The following is a 23,029-nucleotide window of genomic DNA, read 5'->3' as shown; positions in this document are numbered from 1 at the left end:
CCAGTGGGGGGACAAGGGTAAAGAAAATTAAGGAAGGCGTTATAAAGAAGGTGAAAACAGTACTGGACTTTAAAGCATGGAGTATTTTAATACAAGGGAGGCAAGTGAGGAGCTATTTATAGTAAAGAGGTAAGAGTAGGCAAAGGAGGAAAAGTCTGAAATCACACACATGTTTAGGGCAGGTGTGGAAATGTAAGCTGAAGTATAAGGCACATTTGGGGGAACAGGAGGCAAGCACAGAAAAGGAACAGGAGGACAGATTGTAAAGGGCCATGACTGCCACATTTTAGCACAGACCTTCTAAAGTCTTCTCTAAAGAGAAGAAGTTAAAAGTATTTTGGGCAGAGGAATCAAATGATCAAAGCTCTGCTTTCCAAACATGAAAACGGGAGCAAAGGGTACAATATATGCTGAAAAGGTCAGAGACAAGACACAGGGTACTCAGAGAAGCACTGAAACCAGAACTAGAATTGTGACAGAGAAAGAAATAAGAGAATGGATGATAATGGTATCCTGCATTTCTGTTGTCTAGAAGTTTACCAAATGTATCCCATATATGAATATGTAATTTTTGGGCACTTTCTCCCCTGATTTAAAAAAAAAAAAAGCTGCTTAACACTTTAATGCCACAAGTATTTAATAGAGACTTTCTAAGATGTCAATATATTAAAAAATACTACATATAAGTAAAACTAAGTATCTATAACTTAAATATAAAGACTAAATTAAAGAGAATGAGGTTTTATTTAACTAGAATTTTCAGCTTCAGTATAGGACAAAGCAACATGACTGACATTTTCTGGATTGTCTAATTTTTATCCTATCAAATCTATATTATAATAATGAAATACTACTAGATAAATGCCCTTCAATTTAAAATAGACTTACGCTCTCCGGTCATGGTCTATTCTGTTTATTTTCCCACCAATGAATACTCTGATCTTACAGTCTTTCCACTTTTTCTTAGTAGTCAGAAGATAAGGTATCAATAAGGTCAAACCTGAATCATAAAAATACAACAAATCATTTATTAAATGCTAATTTCTCAATTAAGAACTTTTAATTCTATTTTTAGTCTCTATGACTTCATAGAAAACAAAATTTTTCTTTTTGTCTTGCTTAATAGTGTAGTCAAAAAGCCAATAGGCAGGCCTGAATAAGAAGAGTGGCCAAATGGAGTCAGGGCCCATACAGGAAAGGCAGTGAAATGGGACAGTGGCCTGGCACAGTCGGGAGATTGGTCACATACAGGAGGACTGAGGAAATAAGAATATTCATTGAAGCTAATGGGAGCCAAGTTTCTCACTGAAATGAGAAACATAAAAAGGGAGAAGCTAGACTGAACCCTGCAGTGTTGGTCTGGAATTGGTTTTCAACCTATATCTACACATACAAACATACCTGTATATTTCCTATTTCTGTCCAGTGAGAAGGCCTGTTAGCAGTGACACCCTAGTAGCAACAAGCATATCTAATGCCCTGATCTTTGTTTCTAAATACCATTCTCCACTAAAAGGAATCAGGGCTCCTTGGATAAAGGGTGATTTAACAGCTGGTGTAGGGAAAGTCCAAAACTGAACCTGGAACATCATATTTTATCAGAAAATAAAGAATGATTGGGACATGACAAATGGACATAGAAGTCAGCCTAGAGGATCCTGCTGGCCAAATATGGGAGAATTTGAGCAGCAAAAGAAATAATGAGAATAACGAATCATATCTCACTGAATAAAATAGGGTTCCATGAGTCACACAGATAGAAATAGAGAGAAAGCTCTTCCTTACAGTAAAATGCTAGCTAATAAATGAGGAAGAAATGATGAGATTGGAAAATCATCATTTGGCAACCACAAACCACAATGACAATAACAACAACAACATATTTAGGCAGAAATATCAATGGATGGTGGTAAAAGTTGCAGTAACAATGGTAGATTTACATAGTCTCAAAGTAACTCCCCATCTCCCAAATATCTGTAATTATAAAAGGGGGAAACAGTAAGTTTTCAGTGTATAAACCTGGTGAAGACCACCTTCCTCAATGGTCAAAGTGAACTTTCCCAGTGACAAAACAAATCAATATCATGTGCCACCTGATGAGATACAGACAGAAGAGCATAGCAGCACTTCTGTGATACTTCTACTAAAAATACATAATTGAAACTAATTATGATGAAGCATCAAACAGCACTCCAAATTGAGCGACATTCTACAAAACTGGTCTATAATATTAAAAAAAAAGTTAAGGTCATGAAGCTCAAGGAAGGACAGAGCAACTTCCAAACTGAAGGACACTAAATGCAACACTTGATTCTAAAATTAATCCTGTAGCTTTGGGGATGTTGGCAAACCTGGAATGGGGTCTACGGGTGAAGAGCACATGCCATTTCTTAGTACCATTCCCACAACTTCAGTATTTAAAATCGTTAAAAAAAAATATTAACAACCTTACCTCCATCATCAAAAAGCCACCAGACATCAATAGTATTCTTTCCTTGTTTTTTCTGAAACTGTGTACTAGCTTCAAGAAGCTTTTGGTCAGCTACATTTAAAGGAACAGCAGGGCCTTTGGATTCTAAAGGATTAAGCAGAGAAATAAGATGTAAGGGAGGTAAACGTTAAAGTCCCTTTTGCTGATTTCCTATAGTTTCTTAAATTTTCTATATTCAAATTTTTATAATGCAGATAGTTGTATATGGCATCCATCATAAGTTTTCAGCTGTTCGTAATTTAAACATACTTTTAAAATGGTTACAGATAAATATATCTTTGCAATAACTAAATTCATCCAAATTATCTTGCCTGATTTCTAATATTTTGAAGCATTCTGAATGAAAGAGAATCATCAATACCAATCAAGAAAATTATAATTGACTGCTAGATTTTGATTTTTGAAAAGCTATTTTAGGCTAAACAGACAAATTAAGTTTATGCCTGTTTCATGAATGTATTTCTTTTGTAATCTGGTTTCTCAATAATTTAAAGCTCAAAAAAAATTTTTTATTAACATCTTATATCTGTAATCTTGAAGACAGAAGGACGTGGAAGAAACACCAAGACAATCTTACAATTATCATAGTGAAACCTCTTAGTCTAAGGAAAAACTCTCTCATCTTTACCTCACTTTTGTCCCCTCAATATGTGACACCCAATTCTAAAGCCATATAACTACCACATCTTTCTTTGAGCTATAGAAAGATGGTGGGAACTCCTGGGAAGGGCACCCATCTGCTGCAGGTCTAAAGAACAATATACCAAGGGAGTTCCCATTTACATTCCCAGGAGTTAAAAAAAAGAAAAAAAAATCAGCATTGGCTCTGTGAGCAAGCAAATGATTATTATGAAACCCCTACAACAAATTTTTAAAAGCAGAAATCCACAGGAGGAAATCTGATTACTTTCGCAGTATGTCTATCATTCACTTTTCATGCTGCCGTGATGTACGCAAACATGACAAATGATTTTGCATGATGAAATAATATGGCTACCAAACCACACTGCTCCATAACTCTCACCTCTATCTCCTTCTCATAAAATTCATGTACGTTGACATGACTGTGTATCTCCCAAACGCAGCAGGACTGTGAGAAATATTGTAATTTTTGAAATGAAAAATATATTAGTATCAAAATTAAGGACTTGGCTGGGTACAACTGATGGTAAAGAATGCAAGTGACACTGTGAATAAGCCTATTTCAGTGTCTCTACTTATCATCTAAACCATGCAGTTTAAATTAAAAAATGAATATTGACTTTCAGGGTTTGAATATTTCAGAAATGCTATGAGTTAAAAGAATTTGTCTTTGATATATCACCTTTTCCTGGGACAATTTAACTCTAGTTAGACTAATGATAATTTTCTAATCTGCATTTAATAAATAACTGTAACATCACCTCACCATGGAAATAAAAACTAAGGTAAAAAAAAGAAAATAATAAGGTTGGAGTTAAAGAGTTAACAGTATGAAAAAAGGGATTAAAAGAAAATGATGAAAAATGCCTGCCTTTTTTCAACAGTGGTTGAGTTGGAGTCTTGCCATCCTCTTCCTCATCTAGATTATGTTTAAAAAACACAAAATATAAGTTAATTGCCTTTATATTAATAAAATAATGAAAATGTAAATAGAGCACATTTATAAACAAAACATAATATGAAGAAACAGTCTGTGAAAAATAATGAAGACTGAAGACTGATATTTTCTACACTGAGAGCTCAGGACTTTAAAAGGCAAACATGGTTTAGAGCCCTCCCACAGGGCTACTCATTAACACTCGCCCCTCAATTTTATTCCTGTAAAACTGACAAAAACTTTACCATAGTTTTTAAACTTTTAAACTTTCATATTTGGAATCAGTTGAAAAGATGATGAACTATGGCTTATAGAGAAGAAATATGACATTAAAAAATTGACGTTGCAGATAATACATAAATTTTAAACATGCCACTGCATCATTGTGCAAATGACTGAAAAGTAATTTTACAAACATTTAATGGACATTTTGTATTGTATTTGTAAAAATTAATTGCCACTTAAAAAATATTGAGGAATTTGATCACAGATAGTCTTTTGACTTATATAAAATGCCAGGTTATACAGGAGTGATTTTTTCAAAGACATAAATTTATATATATATATATATATGTATATGCACGTATGTATGCATATTTGGTCCATTTATATTTAAATATTTATAAATATTTTCCTGGGGTTAACAGTTTACTTAATCTCATTTTTTTTTCTGAATAGAAGCTTGTATTATTTGTTTAAGGCATATAAAACTCCCAACATGGATAGGAAAGAGTACGCTGCAGTGGGCTCTTGAGTCCAACTCCCAGCATTCTGTCATTACCTCTAACTATTTTTCTGGCTGTGTGACCTTGAGCTAGTTACTTAACTCCTCATGTTCCTTCCTCATTTGTAAAAAGGGTGAACAATACCCACCTCTTAAGGCTGTTATACTGCAAGCATTAATGCACTTAGCCCAGTGCCTAGCACAAAATCAGTATTGAAAGGGTGTTCTCTTTGTTCCCCTTTCACATTGTATGCTTCAATAACCAAGGCAGACATACCAAATATCTATGACTACATAATAACTACACCAGAATGTTTATAATTCTGAAGACTTTTTAAATTGTAGAATTTTTTCTGTAGTTTCTATGCTAATTTTGAAAATAACTGGCTAAATAGAAAATAAACACAAAATACAATTAATGCTTCTTTTGAATGCTAATTTCTTATACCTGTTATGGAACAAGAAATATTTCAATTATTACATTTAATTTTATATTAAATATTATTGTTCTTATCAAGTAGATATTTCATAGTATCTGTCTTTGTCAATAAAAATTTATAAATGTAACTATGGACATTCCATATTCATTTCAAAGAGCTCAGAAATGCCAAGGAAATCTTGACACTTAAAAATGATTTAAACTAAGTCAAAGGCATTTACATTTTTACAATAAAAACATGAGTAGAAATGCACTGACTCCAGTTTCCTACTCAATAAAAATAACGACTTCATAAGATTGTGACACACATTAATGAGCTAATATACGGATAACATCTACTACAATGTGGGAGGCACAGAGTAGATGCTTGATAAATATTATTTCTTCCCCTTCCCTCATAACTTTACCTATGAATTCCTAACACATTCCATAAAGAAAAGAATCTGTTTTAGTAAAGAGAAAAGGACAAAAAAAAAAAAGAGGAAATGAAAGAATGTATACCATAAACTAAAAATAAATGCCAGAAGAGAAGAACAGTTTCAGAATCAGTTTACAGAATTTTGAGATGAAACAGAAAACAATTATAATCAAGCCAGCAAATAACTGAAATGGAAAATGGCTCTTAACTAAACTCTCAACTACTATTCTAAGCAAACAAGGTAAATAAGGAGGAAAGAAATGAAAAGCAACTCATTAATGCTAAGTAATCTAGAAGAGATCAATTTCCCAGAGATAGAATTTGTCCAAGGTTATCAATTTCAGAAAAAGAATGGTAATTATTTTACAGGAATCAAAAGTATGATATGGTTTGATGATTTACAGTGCAGATTTTTTATTGTTGCGTATCAGCTGGGAATAGGACAGATGGAGATACTAGACTGAACAGAGGTAGGAGAGTGAGGGCGGGAGAGCAAGATTTGGAAGTCATCTCTCTTTCCTTCTCATAAACATTAACATACAGATTTGAGGATGAAATTATCTGAAAGTCTCATGAGATGTGAAAATCTTTTTGTGGCTTCAACCACACGAACCACAAGGGGTATTATGTCTGTAATATGGCCGAATAGTTCAGCAACCAAATACAAATAGCTCATTTCTTCAGAGAAACTAAATTGAGGAATAAAATTGCACTTGATTTTTTATTACATTGTTTTACCTAAACAACTCCATGTGTAGTAGATGTAAAAATATTCTGAATATCTCAGCACATAAACAAAACCCCTGGTATTTAATATCTTGATTTACCAAAAATTATATAAATTAATTTTACAAACTTCATTCCTTTCAGTGCTATATGCTATATGCACATTACTCTAAAATTATCATGTTTCTTTCCAAGTTCAGATTTAACCTATGCTTCAAATTAAAATGTTTTATTTAAATCAAGCATAAATAAAAACATACAAGAGCGTATTAGTATACAATTGATTGGCATGGTGTCTGTTCTATAGATCTACTTTAATACCTTAAAAATAGCTAGTCATTTTGCAGCCATTTTTGAAAGCCATAAATTTTACCTGAGCAACTAGAAATGAACAGTACAAGTTTGAGAACAGGTTCCTTTATAAGACTTGTTATACAATAAAAACCATTTCTCCCCAAATTAAAACATTATTATTCATAAAATTTCTTGTTTGAATAAAAATTACCTTTATGTGTAACAGCTTTTTCACCAGATGGTAGGGAAGTATCTAAATCTGATTTTTTACTATATTCCACACTTAGCACCACATCCTTGACACCAGGAGATTTCTCTTGTGATGATAATAATTCTTCTGTAGACATGAAAGTATTCAAAATATTATCTAAATCTTAACCATTAAAGAAAGCATCATGGTGTAATATCAATTAAATGATAATTTTAAGCAAAGTTTACTATGAAATAGTAAGTTTATAATACATGATTTCCTATGTAAATAAATGTGATAATCTCTTTTGAAATGATTATTCACTTAAATATCTTGAGCCACAACTAAGCATCAGACATCTGAATTGGGTGCTGGGCAATCAGTAATGAATTAGATTCATGGAACACAAGAATCTGGTAGACAAAAGAATGATGCATAAAATGTGAATCAATTCTACTCTCAAAGTCATTTACTCATGTAAAAAATGTAAATGTGACAAACACTCAAATACATATAAAATGACAGACAACACTGAAAAATTATATGCATGACTATAGAGCCAAAACTAGGGGACAGAGAAGAGTGCTTTCCTAAGTACCTGGTCAAAGTACCGTTTCTACATTTTTAAAGCATTTCCTTCATTTTCTGTCTTTTAGGAAGGAGTTAGTAAACATTGAACTTACACTATAAAAACATTTATCATAAAGACAAACATAATATGAAATTGATCATCTATTCGTAATTGATTTCTGTGTATTAAGAGAAATAACAACAGAAACCGTGTGTGTGTAGGTGCTAGCACTATGCTCAGAGCTTCACAGGCCATATCTCCTTTTTAAACTTCACAACAACCCTATGAAATAATTATGTTTTAACAGATGAGTAAACTGAGGCTTGGAAATCAGAAAATTTGCCCAGGTTATAAAATTACTAAGAGAAAAAGCTGGGATTTGTAAAGCAAATCTGACTCCAAAGCCTGTGCTCTTAATCTCTGTGCTAAACCAAATTCCTGTCTCCAAATCCTCATGATGAATAACAAGGCTTTCAAAACAATTTTCATAATGATTATAACATGAAAATATTTTCTTCAAGTTCCAATCACATTCATATCTCAGTAAATTATAGAACTATATAATTTATTAGCCAAACTGTGATATTTTTGAGAGTGAAAGGGAACCCTACTAATAATTATGTAGGTACCCTAAACCTCCATCACTGTTACAGCAAGAGAGAACTGAAATTGTATTTTGCAAGGCCTACTCCAGAGTAAGAAAATGTATTTTCAGCAAACCATACTTTTGTGTTACATGGATAAAGATCTCAAAGCATTCCTTTCAAAACTGCACAATACTCTTAAAATGGTGGGGCGAGTCGGAGGATAACAACAGTTTAAATACATACACAGATGATAAAATGCTTCTCAGTTGTTTAGGTTTAGCTAATTTTGATGATTTGGTTAATTTAATTGATATGGGTAAAATATTAGGTATGCAAATTTTCTTAAACTTATAATTTTTAAACTACCAGGAAATCATTAGAGGGTATGGAATTTTCCATAGTTTTTATAAAGTAGGCAAAAGTAATAAGTACACCTTAATCAGGTTTTAAGTTTCATTCAAAAAAATTTTTTTAAATGCTTTAAAAATTATATAGTTGGAGAAGAGATTAGAGAGTGTCAGGGGTTAATGATGGGGATAAGGGGAAGGGTATGGTGGGTGCTATAAAGGGGCAGTACAAGGGAGAGCTTCGTGGTGATGGAAGAGTTCTATATCTTGATTATGGTGTTGGTTACATGAATCAACATATGTGATAAATGGCATAGAATAGCACACAAATGCATACATGCACACAGACACAAGTGTATGTAAAACTGGTGAAATCTGAATAAGGTATGTAAATTGTTCCAATGTCAATTTCCTGGTTTTGATATAGAACTATAGATATGCAAGATGTTACCACTGGGGGAAACTAGATGAAGGGTACACAGGACATCCCTGTACTATTTTTTTTGCAACTTCTTGTGAATCTACAATTATTTCAAAATGAAAAAGCAAAAAAAATGATTTATAGGGTTTTTTCAGAATACAGAGTAAACAATATCACAAAGTTTAGTTTTTAATTATTAATATGCCTGTGTACAAAGCATGACTTTCACAAACACAAAAATATCTAACAATTTAGTAGTCATAAAATTTTTCCTTCAACTACTTTATTTATCATGTATTTTTATAAATTTGGTCCATCTACAATCATAACTAATGTCTGTATCTCTTAAACTTATGATTTGGATTGAATTTTATTCTCTCCATTAATAATCACTAGCCATCATCCAGGTTGGTGCAAAGAGAGAAGACAAACTTTGGTGGAGCCAAACAGATCTGATCTTAAACTGTCTTATAAGTACATCACACAAAATAGATGGTAAATATTAAAATTTTAGAAGGATTTATGAGAATTATTTATAATTTCCTAACAAACTAATTTATATTTTTAAAATATAAAAACTTATTTCAAACAAGACTTACCTTGTCCTTGAAGATGAGATATATCCAGACCCTCTTGTAGGCGGATAACTACTACACCATATTGCATGTCAAAGGCGTCGCTATTCGGGGGGGGGAAAAAAAAAAAAATCACAAAAAATTTCTTTCTGTATCCTCCTCTATAAAATGAAGGCAACAGTGAATGATTTCTAAAATTACTGTCAGCTTTAAATGTCTGATTTTTTTAATATGCTTTAAAAATTACCATGAGATCTACACAATGTTAGCTTCAAATCCTACACCATTGGGAAATCTTATTCATCACATACTTTTCTAATCAACAGAAAGAGATTTTTTAAAAAGTATGAGATCTGGTTACTTCCTCAAAGATGTTTCAAGGTATCTATGAAAACAGAACTATCATATGCGATAACAGGCAGATAATTATGTGGTTATATCTATAGTATACACAACAGGAGTTTCAGCAAGAGAAATAACTCTACTGAGTTAAGGGTAATTGGATCACAATTCACAGAGACATAGGATTTGAATCTGGTCTTAGAGTTACTTTGCCAAATATAATTTTTTTTTAAAAAGGACAATCATGTGTATATGAAGAAATACTTTATAAGGAGGAGTGAACAGTTGTATTCCATCAGTAGCTATGACAGGAAGAAGATTATTCTTCAATCAAGTACAGTGTAGCGAGAGGGAATCCTTATCCTCTATAAAACAGTGTAAACGAGATAAAGAGACTTCTTAAGCAAATCACAGAATACTAGGAAAAGCAAATATTTTTTCAAGATTAAAAAGAAAATCTGGCAAAAATAAAAAGAAGTTTTATTCTTTGTACTAAATAACTCAGTTCCCAAAAGCATTCATTGTAGATTAAAAAGATAGAAATGCAAAAATCAATAATAACACGAACAGAGTAAAATCAGAAAGACAAAGTAACAAATGAATAAAAAGAATCCACCAGACAACCCTAAGAGAGAAGTTAAAGATATGTAAGTCAAAACTAAGACGTGTCATCAAGATCATGGGAAATACCACTGAAAAATAAACAGTCAACTCAGAACTTACACTTCAAGCTGGAAGGAAAGCAAAACACATAAGCAAATTTTTTAAAAAGAAGTGTAAATAGCTTAATGGATAAACCAAATGATTAACTGCAAAATTAGTTTGAGAGGGAAACAAACCTAAACCTGAGGTTGATATCAGTGATGAAATGCCTTTCTTAGCATCAGACATTATAATGATATAACTTAGAAGGTAATGGACCTGACAACACCGGGGAACTCTGCCTAGCAACACCTGTAAGGTTAGGAAACAGGTTACTCGCTTAAATGGAAAGCCAGAGTACGTACGTGTGTGTGTACATGTGTAAATGTACGTTAATGTTTGAGTGTATAAAGAGACACAGAAAGAGCAATCAAAACTTTTTGTTAACAAGATCATAAATTTAAAACCCAGATAACCCTATGTGATTCTTTTCATTCTTATGCTTCTACTAGAAGACACTATATGAGAAACAGGTTTCAAAAACCAGTACAAGCTTTCAAAAGTAACATTTTCTGAACCAAGTTACTAAATTAAAAAGGTACTTACTGAAACAAGTTTATATACAAATCCACATCTCTCATATCTGCTTGCAACCAATCTTTCTTAAATCCAAGGACAAGTGTGTTTGGTTTCATACGCCCAAGACCAGCAGCCTAAAATATAGGAAAATACAATCTTGAAGATACACTATTCAACAAAATGTTTGGTTTTTTTTTTTTTTTTGGAGAAACATAGGCCCTGAGCTAACATCTGCCAATCCTCCTCTTTTTGCTGAGGAAGACTGGCCCTGGGCTAACATCCATGCCCATCTTCCTCTACTTTATATGGGACACTGCCACAGCATGGCTTGACAAGGGGTGCGTCGGTGTGCACTTGGGATCCGAACCGGCGAACCCCGGACCACCGCAGCAGAGCGCGTGCACTTAACCACTTGTGCCACCGGGCCGGCCCCCAAAATGTTTTTTAAAGTTTTTTTTTTTTTTAAAGATTTTATTTATTTATGTATTTTCCCCCCAAAGCCCCAGTAGATACTTGTATGTCATAGCTGCACATCCTTCTAGTTGCTGTATGTGGGACGCGGCCTCAGCATGGCCGGAGAAGCAGTGCGTCGGCGCGCGCCCCAGGCCGCCAGCAGTGGAGCGCGCGCACTTAACCGCTAAGCCACAGGGCCGGCCCCCAAAATGTTTTTGAAATGATGAAATCCTCCAAATGGACAGCCTCTAAACATTCTTAAATTATACACCCTTAACAGCAAAAATTCTTAAGCATCCAATACATGCATATTTATAAATTATACATTAAATTACGTTACTTATAATTAAACATACACAAATAGAAGATAAAATGAATCACTTGAAAAGTTCTAAATTTGCATTTTTGTACTTTTATGGTTTATCAAAATTTTCATATTTTTAGTAAGATAAAGATGATGCAATATACTTAATTTTTTACAAAAATCACAATACTACAGTAATATTCTTGGTTATATATTTTGATAACAGCCATTAAAATCTAGAAGCAAAAGTTCAAATGGAAGACACGTATTGTTAGCTGCAGTTCTGAATCACATCAACACTAAATTTTGAGTTCTTTCTACCAACCATGTAAAAGTTTCTGGTGAAATTTGGCTAGTTAATTTTCTTCTTCAATTGTTCCATCAATCAATTTTTCTTGTGATCATATCAAGAGTTGCAATTCAATATGCTTAACAAATAGGTCCCCAAATTCAATGAATTTCCTTTTATAAGATTCTAAAACCCCACTATCTATTTTCAAAACTTTCTCATCACCCCAAAAAGAACTTCTGTAACCATTAAGTAATATCTACCCATTCTCTCCTCCCTCCAGGCCCTGGTAACATCTCATCTACTTCCATCTCTTCAATTTGCTTAACCTAGATACTTCACATAAGTGTAATAATATAGTATTTGTCCTTTGTGTCTGGCTTATTTCATTTAGCACGTCTTCCAGGTTCATCCATGTTATAGCATGTATCAGAACTTCATTCCCTTTTATGGCTGAATAATATTCTATTGTATATATACACCACATTTTGTTTATCCATTCATCTGTTGATGGACACTTAGGTTGTTTCTACCTTTTGGCTACTGTGCATAATGCTGCAATGAACAAGGGCAACAAATATCTGTTTGACTTCTCGCTTTTAATTTCTTTGAGTATACGCCTGGGAGTAAAATTGCTGGTCATATGGTAATTCCATGTTTAGCTTTTTGAGGAACCACCAAACTGTTCCACAGTGGCTGCAGCATTTTACATTCCCACTAGCAATGCATAGGTTCAATTTCTCTACATTCTCAGCGACACTTGTTATTTCTTGGGGTGTTTTTTTTTTTTTTTAATTATAGGCAGCCTAGTAGTGTGAAGTGGTATCTCACTGTGGTTTTGATTTGCATTTCTCTAATGACTAATGATATTGCGCATCTTTTCATGTGCTTATTCTTTGGAGAAATGTTTACTCAAGTCATTTGCCCATTTTTTAATTGAGTTATTTGTCTTCTTGTTGCTGTTTTAGGAGTTCTATACAGGCATACCTTGAAGATACTGAGTGTTAGGTTCCAGACCACCAAAACAAAGCTAATATTGCAATAAAGTGAATCACACAAATTTTTTGATTTCCTAGTGCATATAAAACCTAGCGCATATGTTTACACTATATTATATAGTCTGTTAAATGTGCAATAGCATTATGTCTAAAAAAGAAATGTACATACCTTAATTAAAAAATATTTTATTGCTATAATATTTTATTGCTAAAAAAATGGTAATCATCATCTAACCTTCAGTAAGTTGTAATCATTTTGCTGGTGGAGGGTCTTGCCTTGATGTTGATGGCTGCTGACTGATCAGGGTGGTGGTTGCTGAAGGCTGGGGTGGCTGTGGTAATTTCTCAGAATAAGACAACAACGAAGTCTGCCATATCGATTGACTCTTCCTTTCACGAACGATTTCTCTGTAGCATGCGATGGTGTCTGATAGTATTTTACCCACAGTAGGACTTCTTTCAAAATCAGAGTCAATCCTCTCAAACCCCGCCACTGCTTTATCAACTAAGTTTATGTAATGTTATAAATCCTTTGTCATTTTAACAATCTTCACAGCATCTTCACCAGGAGTAGTTTCCATCTCAAGAAACCACTTTCTCTGCTAATCCATAAGAAGCAACTCCTCATCTGTTAAAGTTGTATCATGAGATGGCAGCAATGCCATCACATCTTCAGGGTCCACTTCTAATTCTAGTGCTGTTGCTATTTTCACATTTGCAGTTACTTCCTCCACTGAAGTCTTAGACCTCTCAAAGTCATCCATGAGCGTTAGAATAAATTTCTTCCAAACGCCTATTAATGTTGATATTTTGTTCTCTTCCCATGAATCATGAATGTTCTTAAAGGCACCTGGAATGGTGAATCCTTTCCAGGTTTTCAATTGACTTTGCCCAGATCCATCAGAGGAATCACTATATATGGCAGCTACAGCCTTATGAAATGTATTTTTCTTTTTTTTTTTTTTTGTGAGGAAGATTAGCCCTGAGCTAACATCCTATGCCAATCATCCCCTTTTTTGCCAAGGAAGATTGGCCCTGGGCTAACATCCGTGCCCATCTTCCTCTACTATATATGGGATGCCGCCACAGCATGGCTTGACAAGCAGTGTGTTGGTGCGCACCCGGGATCAGAACCTGAGAACCCTGGGCCGCCAAAGCAGAGTGCCCGGAACTATGCCACCGGGCTGGCCTCGAAATGTATTTCTTAAATAATAAGACTTGAAAGTTGAAATTACTCTTTGATCCATGGGCTGCAGAATGCATGCAGAGCGCCCAGAGCTATGCCACCGGGCCGGCCTCAAAATGTATTTCTTAAATAACAAGACTTGAAAGTTGAAGTTACTCCTTGACCCATGGGCTGCAGAATAGATGTTGCGTTAGCAGGCATGAAAACAACATTCATCTCGCTGTACATCTCCATCAGAGATCTTAAATGAATAGGTGCATTGTCAATGAGCAGTAATATTTTGAATAGAATCTTTTTTTCTGAGCAGCAGGTCTCAACAGTGGGCTTAAAACATTCAGTATACCATGTCATAAACAGATGTGCTGTCATCCGGGCTTTGTTGTTCCATTTACAGAGTATAGGCAGAGTAGATTTAGCATAATTCTTATGGGCTCTAGAATTTTCAGAATGGCAAATGAGCATTGGCTTCAACTTGAAGTCATCAGCTGCATTAGCCCCTAACAAGAGAGTCAAGCTGTCCTTTGAAGCTTTGAAGCCAGACATTGATTTCGCTGTGAAAGAAGATAGCATCTTGTTCCAATAGGTTTTTTCATCTACACTGAAAATCTGTTGTTTAGTGTAGCCACCTTCATTAATTATCTTAGCTAGATCTTCTAGATAACTTGCTGAAGCTTCTACATCAGCACTTGCTGCTTCATCTTGCACTTGCATGTTATAGAACTGGCTTCTTTCCTTAAACCTCATGAACCAAACCCTGCTAGCGTCAAACTTGCCTCCTGAAGCTTCCTCACCTCTCTCAGCCTTCACAGAACTGAAGAGAGTTAGGGCCTTGCCGTGGATTAGGGTTTGGTTTAAGGGAATGTTGTGGCTGGTTTGATCTTCTATCCAAACTTTAAACTTCTATTCAAACTATAAAACTTTTTCCATATCAATGATAAGGCTGTTTCGCTCTCATCATTCATTTGTTCACTGGAGCAGCACTTTTAATTTCCTTTAAGAACTTTTCCTTTGCATTCACAACTTGGCTAACTGGCGCAAGAAGCCTAGCTTTCAGCCTATTTTGGCTTTTGACATGCCTTCCTCATTAAGCTTGATCATTTCTAGCTTTTGATTTAAAGTGAGAAACATGCGACTCTTCCTTTCACTTGAACACTTAAGAGGCCACTGCAGGGTTATTAATTGGCCTAATTTCAATATTGTTGTGTCTCAGGGTATAGGGAGCCTGAGGAGAGGGAGAGAGACGGGAAACGGCAAGTGGGTGGAGCAGTCAAAACTTGCACAACATTTACTGATTAAGTTCGCTGTCTTAGATGGGTGTAGTTTGTGACGTCCCAGAACAATTAAAATAGTAACATCAAAGATCACTGCTCACAGATCACCATCACCGTAATAAAAGCTTGAAATATTATGAGAATTACCAAAATGTAACACACAGATACAAAGTGAGCAAATGCTGTTGGAAAGATGGTGCTGATAGACTTGCCTGATACAGGATTGCCACAAACCTTCAATTTGTAAAAAAAAGTATTATCTACAAAGTGCAATAAAGCAAAGGGTGATAAAATGAGGTATGCCTATATGTATTCTGGATATTCGATCTTAGCAGATATTTGATTTGAAAATATTTTCTTCCATTCTGTAGGTTGTCTTTTTTCTTGACAACATCCTTTTGATGCACAAAAGTTTTTAATTTTGATGAAGTCCAATTTATCTATTTTTTCTTTTGTTGCTCTCATTTTTGGTGTCACATCTAAGAATCCATTGTCAAATCCACAGTTGTGAAAATTTACCTGTATGTTTTCTTCTAAAAGTTTTATGGTTTTAGCTCTTATATTCAGGTTGCTGATCCATTTTGAGTTAATTTTTGTATGTGGTGTGAGGTCACACAAGTTTTTATAGGTGACATACTTAAATCATTTCTTGCAAAAGATTAAATTAATTCAAGTATTTATCAGTGCTGACCATGTGCCAGACACTGTCCTAAGGATTTGGGATAATTGGGAAACAAAAGAAATATTCCTAACCATTGTAAAGCTTACATTCATTTTCAAAATGTTCTATCCATGCACAAGTGTCTCTCAAAAAAACAAGATTTTTTTTTCACTTAACATTAAAAAAAAAAGAACCCTTTGCCTTCAAGGGAAAGACAAAGAATATTCATTTTTGTTTATTAAAATTGTTAGGTAGAGCAAGGTAGCCACTAACCACACAGCATATTTTGATTTTTTTTTTTGTTAAAGAAAACTAAGAAATATCTTTGTTTTATAGTATTCTTTTTTTTGGTGAGGAAGATTAGCCCTGACCTAACATCTGCTGCCAATCCTCCTCTTTTTGCTGAGGAAGATTGGCCCTGAGCTAACATCTGTGCCCATCTTCCTCCACTTTATATGTGGGACGCCTGCCACAGCACAGATCGATAAGTAGTGTGTGGGTCCACGCCTGGGATCCGAACCTGTGAACCCCGGGCCGCCAAAGCAGAGTGTACGAACTTAACCACTACACTACTGGGCTGGGCCCCCAAGTTTTATAGCTTTTTAAAGAACTAAGCCACAAGACAATCAGTAACTTCTTGATGGTACAAAGTTCTGTCAGGGTTACTCTCTTTCTCACCACAAACTTTTGTCATAATCTTATTATAATTAAAAGGTTCTATTTTTATAAAATTAACAATAACATCCTGTGGCACTCTGTGCACTTCTGCTTTCAACTCATTATTTCAATAACTTCCCCTTCAATGACTGAGCAAAGAAAGTTCACACGTATCACTCATCCCTAAATCTTTGTAAATTCTAACCAAAATAGCTATTCAGTTAGAAGAAATGTTTTCAGTTTCCACAAAACATCATGAATCTTTTTTTTTTATAATTTTATTTATTTATTTTCCCCCAAAGCCCCAGTAGACAGTTGTATGTCATAGCTGCACATCCTTCTAGTTGCTGTACATGGGACACGGCCTCAGCATGGCCAGAGAAGTGGTGCGTCAGTGCGCGCCCGGGATCCGAACCTGGGCCGCCAGCAGTGGAGCACGCGCACTTAACCATCAAGCCACTGGACGGGCCAACGTCATGAATCTTAAAGAAATAATTTATTACTGAAAATATGTCTTTTCTGCAATATATTTCTTTAATGGTTCTTATAAAATAAGTTTTCCATGGAATTCCGTTATTGAAACCGATTTGGCAAAATGTAATCATCTGAAGGTTTTTACATTCATCTCTAGTTTCAAACATTCCCACTGTGTTGTTTCTTTGAATCTTCAGCAATGTTTTCCGTGCATCTTCCACCAGAATTTGCTGATGAGAACTGCATTTAGTTTGTTTTCCTATTTTTCTGTCTATCCTCATAACCATTTTTACTGCAGCAGAAAGAAGAACTGTTTCCCCAGTGGTACGTGGCTTATTTATTTTTGTCTTTCGTTATTAAGTCAAAACAATTCTCAACAGTGGTACGTGGCTTATTTATTTTTGTCTTTCGTTATTAAGTCAAAACAATTCTCAACATTATGGTTATCTATTTAAACTTAGTTAAGTACTGCCATGAGATTTGTATTACTTTAAAAATCCCTGAAAAAGGCTGTAGAGTTTTGGCTACATGTTCTGGATGATTAGTTTTGATATGTTCAGCTAAGAGTGATGGCCTTAAATTATCATTAGTTAATATCTCATGGCACAAGATATATTTAGGACAAGGCTATATAACTTGTTTCATATACTCTTATTGGCAATGTTAAATTATTTTGGTCTACTTATTTTAGAACAATTTTTAAAAAATCACTATTTACCTAAAAATGTGGCTGATGAAGAAGAGGAAAGTTGTCAGAAACACTTGGCATATATTACACAGTGTAATTCTAGGCTATTTTTGCCCAGGAGAAAAGGTCGAGTTATGTTTATACTGAGACTCTGAATCAGAGCTCCTCTTGATTTAAAGGGCCCTCATGATGTAATCTGATTCTTCTGTGAGAACAATTGGTTTTTGCTCCTTAAAATGAAGGTTTAAAATTGGATTGATAATCAAGTGGCTCCTGCCATTAAAATAAAAAGAAAAGAAAAATCCAAATACATAAAGAAGTTGGCAGTGCTAATGTCTCACTGCCAAAGGGCTCCTTAAGCAAGCTATTGATAAGATTGCCTCTTTTTAAAATAGTGAATCTCAAGTTTTGCTGTGGAGGCTGGATACTTAAATGTTAGTTTAATGATAAATAAACGCTTATGATTATAATTAGTAACTAGACAAATGAGGGGACAGAGAAATGAAAAGTCAGAATGTAAGGTATAGTAAAACATAACAAAACCATCTAAAAACAGCATCTCTAGAACTATAAAATGTCACTAGAAACAAATCAATGTACATGAAACTACTTTGACAAAGATTATAAACCTCTAACAGACATACAAGCATTTTTGCCACTTTATGTAACAGGTTTCCAGAAGGTACAAAGGAAAGAAAAATGTTCTCATGACAACTTATACTAAAATTTCAGTGACTAGTTCCACAGAGGCAGTTCACCTATTTGTAAAGATATTTTATACAGTTCCTTAGACACTAGAATAAAATCAATCTCCTGAGCATCTTGGCAAAGGAGTTGCATTTGCCAAGTTTATAGGGCAGTCTCAAAATGATACTGTTCTACCCATCCTAACTTTGCCCCACACTGGTGAAACTGTCATGACCCACTGGGGTGAGCATGTTAGATGGAGGAGAGTGATTAGGAGGAGGGATCCTAACTCTTATCAAATTTATGATATTGTCATTTATACCACAGAAACCCTTGAGGGGCAGAGGTTCTTAAAGCGTAGTGCCTGCACTGGACCAGCAGCAGCAGCATCACCAGCAAACTTGTTAGAAATGCAAATACTTGGGCCTCACCCCAGACCTAGTGACTGAATCATTCCAAAGGTGGGGCCCAGCAGTCTATTTTAACAAGTCCACTAGGCGATTCTCATGCATGCTGAAGTTTAGGAGCCATTGCTCTAAGAAAATATTTTCCTTTATAACATTTCTTAAATACATAAAGTAAATGTTCCCATAAATTGTACAAAAGCAAGCAAGATTTACCCACTGGAAACCACCTTTTGGGTAACATCACACTTGAAATATTTAAATATTTCACATACAAAAATGAATAAAGAATAAATTAATAAATAATCATGTATGCACTACCTAGCTTAAGAAAATAAAAATTACAAACACACATCACGCATCCTATACATCCTTCTCATGCCCTCTTTGTATTCTTACTATGCGTTCCACTACTTAAGCATACGTGTATATAATTTTTTAATTTACTTATTTACAAAAATTTATAATATCTTCATATTCTTCATATCCTTTTTTTAACTTGCTATTTTTCTTAGCACTTTTTGTTTTTGTGGTTTATCCCTGTTGCTATGTATTGTTCCTTTTCACCAGTGTATAAAATTCCACTGCATGATTATGTAGGATTTTCAAGTCTGTGATGGGCGGCTGTTGAAGTTACTTCCATTTCTTTTCACTATTACAAATGTTGTTGCTATGAAGTTTCATATAATCTTCTTCACATGTGTAAAAGTTTCTCTAAGGTGCAAACTTAACGGAATGCCCTAGGACAGCCACACTTTCAAATTTGCAGGACATTGCCAGACTGCTGTCTAACGTGGTTCAATCCACATTACTACAGCAGTTCAAATATTTCCAATTGCTCTACACCATTTTTAATACTTGGACTTGCAGACTTAATTTTGGTCAATCTGATTGGTATGGAATAAAATTGTATTGTGGTTTTAATTTTTACTTTTGTCATTTAGGTTTCCTTTTCTTTTCATATCAAATTTATATTTGCTCCTTTTTTTCTTTTATTGATTTATAGTATTTCTTTATATATTCTGGACCACATTCTTTTTCTGTTAACATGTTATCTTCTTTTGCTCTGGAGCTTCCTCTTTCATTTTCATGTCTTCCTTAGACGCACAAGGTTTTAAATTTTAACTAAAAAACAATTGATCTCTTCCTTCATAGTTCAACTTTTTTGTGTCATATTTAAAAAATTCTTCCCTATCCCAAGGTCATAAAATTATTCCATATTTTCTTCTAAAAGTTTTAAAAAATCATCTTTCAGATTTAGGTCTTTCATCCTTCTAGAAATGGTTTTTGTGTGGTCTTTATAAGAATCTATTATTTTTTTCACATGGATAATCAATTGTCCCAGCCCATCCTTTCAATGTCACCTCTGTCCTATATTAAATTTCCTACATGAGTGGCTCTATTTCTTCTGTTTTGTTCCACTAGCCTGTCTATCGCTACTCCAATACCACAGTGTCTTACTTACTATAGTTTTATAGTAAGGTTTTATATCTGCCAAAGCAAGCCCACTCCCACTCCTTATTATTCCTGAGGATTGCTTAAGCCATTCTTAACCCTATGCTTTTCCAGTTTTAAGAAACACAAAACGGAAAGGGCTCAGATGACAGCACTCTGAGCCTCCCACCTCTACTTTTGAAGAAAAGGTTCCTCTAAAAATAAGTTGGCAAACACTGTCTCAACCCATTTATTTCTCCCCACAACCCTTAAGGCTGGCTGAAGAAACTGAGTTTCATAGCAGTTAAGTAACTTGCTCAGTCCAAAATCCATAATAAGGAAGTAGCAGCGCTAGCATTTAAACCTTGAACTAATTACAAATTCCATATTCTGGCTACTATGCCATACACAAAACTGAAAGAGAAGTCTAAGTTTAGTACTAGTAAATAAATAGTGAGGAAGACAATGAGGAACTAGAATTTTTTAAAAATTACATAAAGATTACCATTACTTAACACTCTTACCAAAAAAACCTAGCAAGGTATAGCAGGGTGTGAATGGGAAATATCTTAGAGAGAGAAATAGGCTAAGATAATTTACAAATAGGTTCTTCACTGTCAGCCAACAGCAGATTATTTCCATAGTCCCTTTAGCTCTGAAATTATACAAATCTTAGTTGTCTAATGAAGATATTTAAAAAGATTTACTGTTTGTATTAATATAAAGAATGAAACCAAGAATGAAAAAGTTTTTAAAAGCTTTTGCAAAACTAAAATGTTGTCGGGCCAGCCCTGGTGGCCTAGTGGTTAAGTTCAGTGTGCTCCACTTCAGCGGCCCGGGTTCAGTTCCCAGGTGCAGACCTACACCACTGGTCAGTGGCCATGCTGTGGTGGTAGCCCATATACAAAATAGAGGAAGATATGCAACAGATGTTAGCTCAGAGCGTATCTTCCTCAAGCAAAAAGAGGAGGATTGGCAATGGATGTTAGTTCAGGGTGAATCTTCCTCAGCAAAAACAAAACAAAGCAAAAAGAACCACACACTAAAAAAAAACAAAAACAAAAACAAAAAAACTAAAATGTTGTCATGAGTGAGGCATAATAAACTTACCTGCATCAAATACTGTACGCCTTCTCTCAAGTCATCTGCATGTACTGGAGCATAAAAAGCCTTCATTTTGTTTTTAATAAGCCATCGCTGGTATCTCGCTTGATCAATGGACATCTCTTTCATGGCCTGTCTTCGAGGGCCCTTTAAGGTAAAAATATTAATAATATCTTTAATTGAAAGGTAATCTATTCCACATTTATAAAAATCATCCTGTTATACTTTAAACAAGATGCCTAAACACTGGGGGTGGGGGAGAGAAGTATAACAATAGCATTTCATTTTCACGTCAGTGAATTCTTTCCAATACTTAAGATTATGAAAAGATAGCGTTGCGGGAACAGTTAAGGTACAGGAGGTGCCGGGAGAAGGGAGGACAGGACGAAACACAGACTGAAAAGTACATAAGAAGTGTTTGATACTAAGTAAATGAGAGAAATTAGAAACTACTGAAAATGGAAGATTACGCAGAGAAAAATAAGAGCCTTCTGTTTTTCTACAGAAAGTTTCCCAGCTTATTTTTTGTTTGTCCCAAATGTATGAGTTACTCATTCTCAGTAACTTAGAAACAGCAATGAAAATAAAAGTGAGCTATATAACATAAATGCACTTTTTCTTCATACTTTTATTAAATGAAGAAATAACAGAAGAAAGGAAAGGAACTTTAACTTGCAACTCTATTTTGATCTTTGCAAGCAACACATAAAATGTGTTCTACACAAATGTACAAAGCAAAAATGTAAAAGTTTAAGAGTACACCCTAATTAAACATGAATAAGGAAAGGAAAAATACAGTTTATCTTTCCCAGTTGGGAAACCAGCCCATTTGTAATTTCTTATGCTCAAGATTCCAACTTGAATTGATCAACTTGAAGATAAACTAGAAAACTCCACAGGTCCTAAGTGGGGTCAGTGTCTCATTGTGTCCTTCCACCACCCAACACACATGCATACAGACACACACACACACACACACACAGCTTTGACTTTGCTACTATACAAGTAGAAGAGCAACTCTAGCAGGAGCTGGGACATGAGGCACACAACGCACACTTCTAGCATCAAAACAAGATGAACAATAGAGCTTGGGAGAAAAGGTAATCTGACGCATAAATGTTCCCATTTCTTATGCAGAACAGGTGATCCATCATCTAGTGACTATTTTCAATAGCCAGGATGACAAAAACAGAAAACTACTTTTGGATAAAAGTTTACTACTATTTTTAATAATTTTCTTCCTCATGGTTAAAACAAAAATGAATGGGCAACTAAAAGCATTTGAACTTGAAAATTCAGCATTCATTCTGCTCTTCTTACATACCAGATACTACATTATTTATCACGATTTGTCTACCTCCTCCAACCTCTTTTTTTCTGGTAAATAAATGTTTCCAGGACTTGATGAGAAATATCAATAAGAAAAAAAAAAAACATACTGAATTTCATTTAGGCTCCTTAGTTATCAAGAAGCTATTTTTCTTAGCAAAACTG

General features: G+C 34.5%; 1 protein-coding gene across 1 annotated transcript in view; it reads right to left on the bottom strand.

Annotated features, from left to right (window-relative positions):
- The window catches only part of SLC12A2 (solute carrier family 12 member 2), a 108,790-nt gene that overhangs the window by 7,442 nt on the left and 78,319 nt on the right, over positions 1 to 23,029 (bottom strand). Inside the window, exons 17-23 of the mRNA XM_058539790.1 lie at positions 21,542 to 21,682; positions 10,953 to 11,059; positions 9,387 to 9,466; positions 6,883 to 7,008; positions 4,005 to 4,052; positions 2,453 to 2,575; positions 889 to 1,000 (exon numbers count right to left, since the gene is read on the bottom strand). Coding sequence (XP_058395773.1) covers positions 889 to 1,000; positions 2,453 to 2,575; positions 4,005 to 4,052; positions 6,883 to 7,008; positions 9,387 to 9,466; positions 10,953 to 11,059; positions 21,542 to 21,682 — 737 coding nt within the window. The remainder of the gene's footprint in view (positions 1 to 888; positions 1,001 to 2,452; positions 2,576 to 4,004; positions 4,053 to 6,882; positions 7,009 to 9,386; positions 9,467 to 10,952; positions 11,060 to 21,541; positions 21,683 to 23,029) is intronic.

Source organism: Diceros bicornis, chromosome 1 (assembly GCF_020826845.1).
Source record: "Diceros bicornis minor isolate mBicDic1 chromosome 1, mDicBic1.mat.cur, whole genome shotgun sequence".
Taxonomy (NCBI): Eukaryota; Metazoa; Chordata; class Mammalia; order Perissodactyla; family Rhinocerotidae; genus Diceros; species Diceros bicornis.
This window is presented reverse-complemented; position numbering and strand designations above follow the sequence as displayed.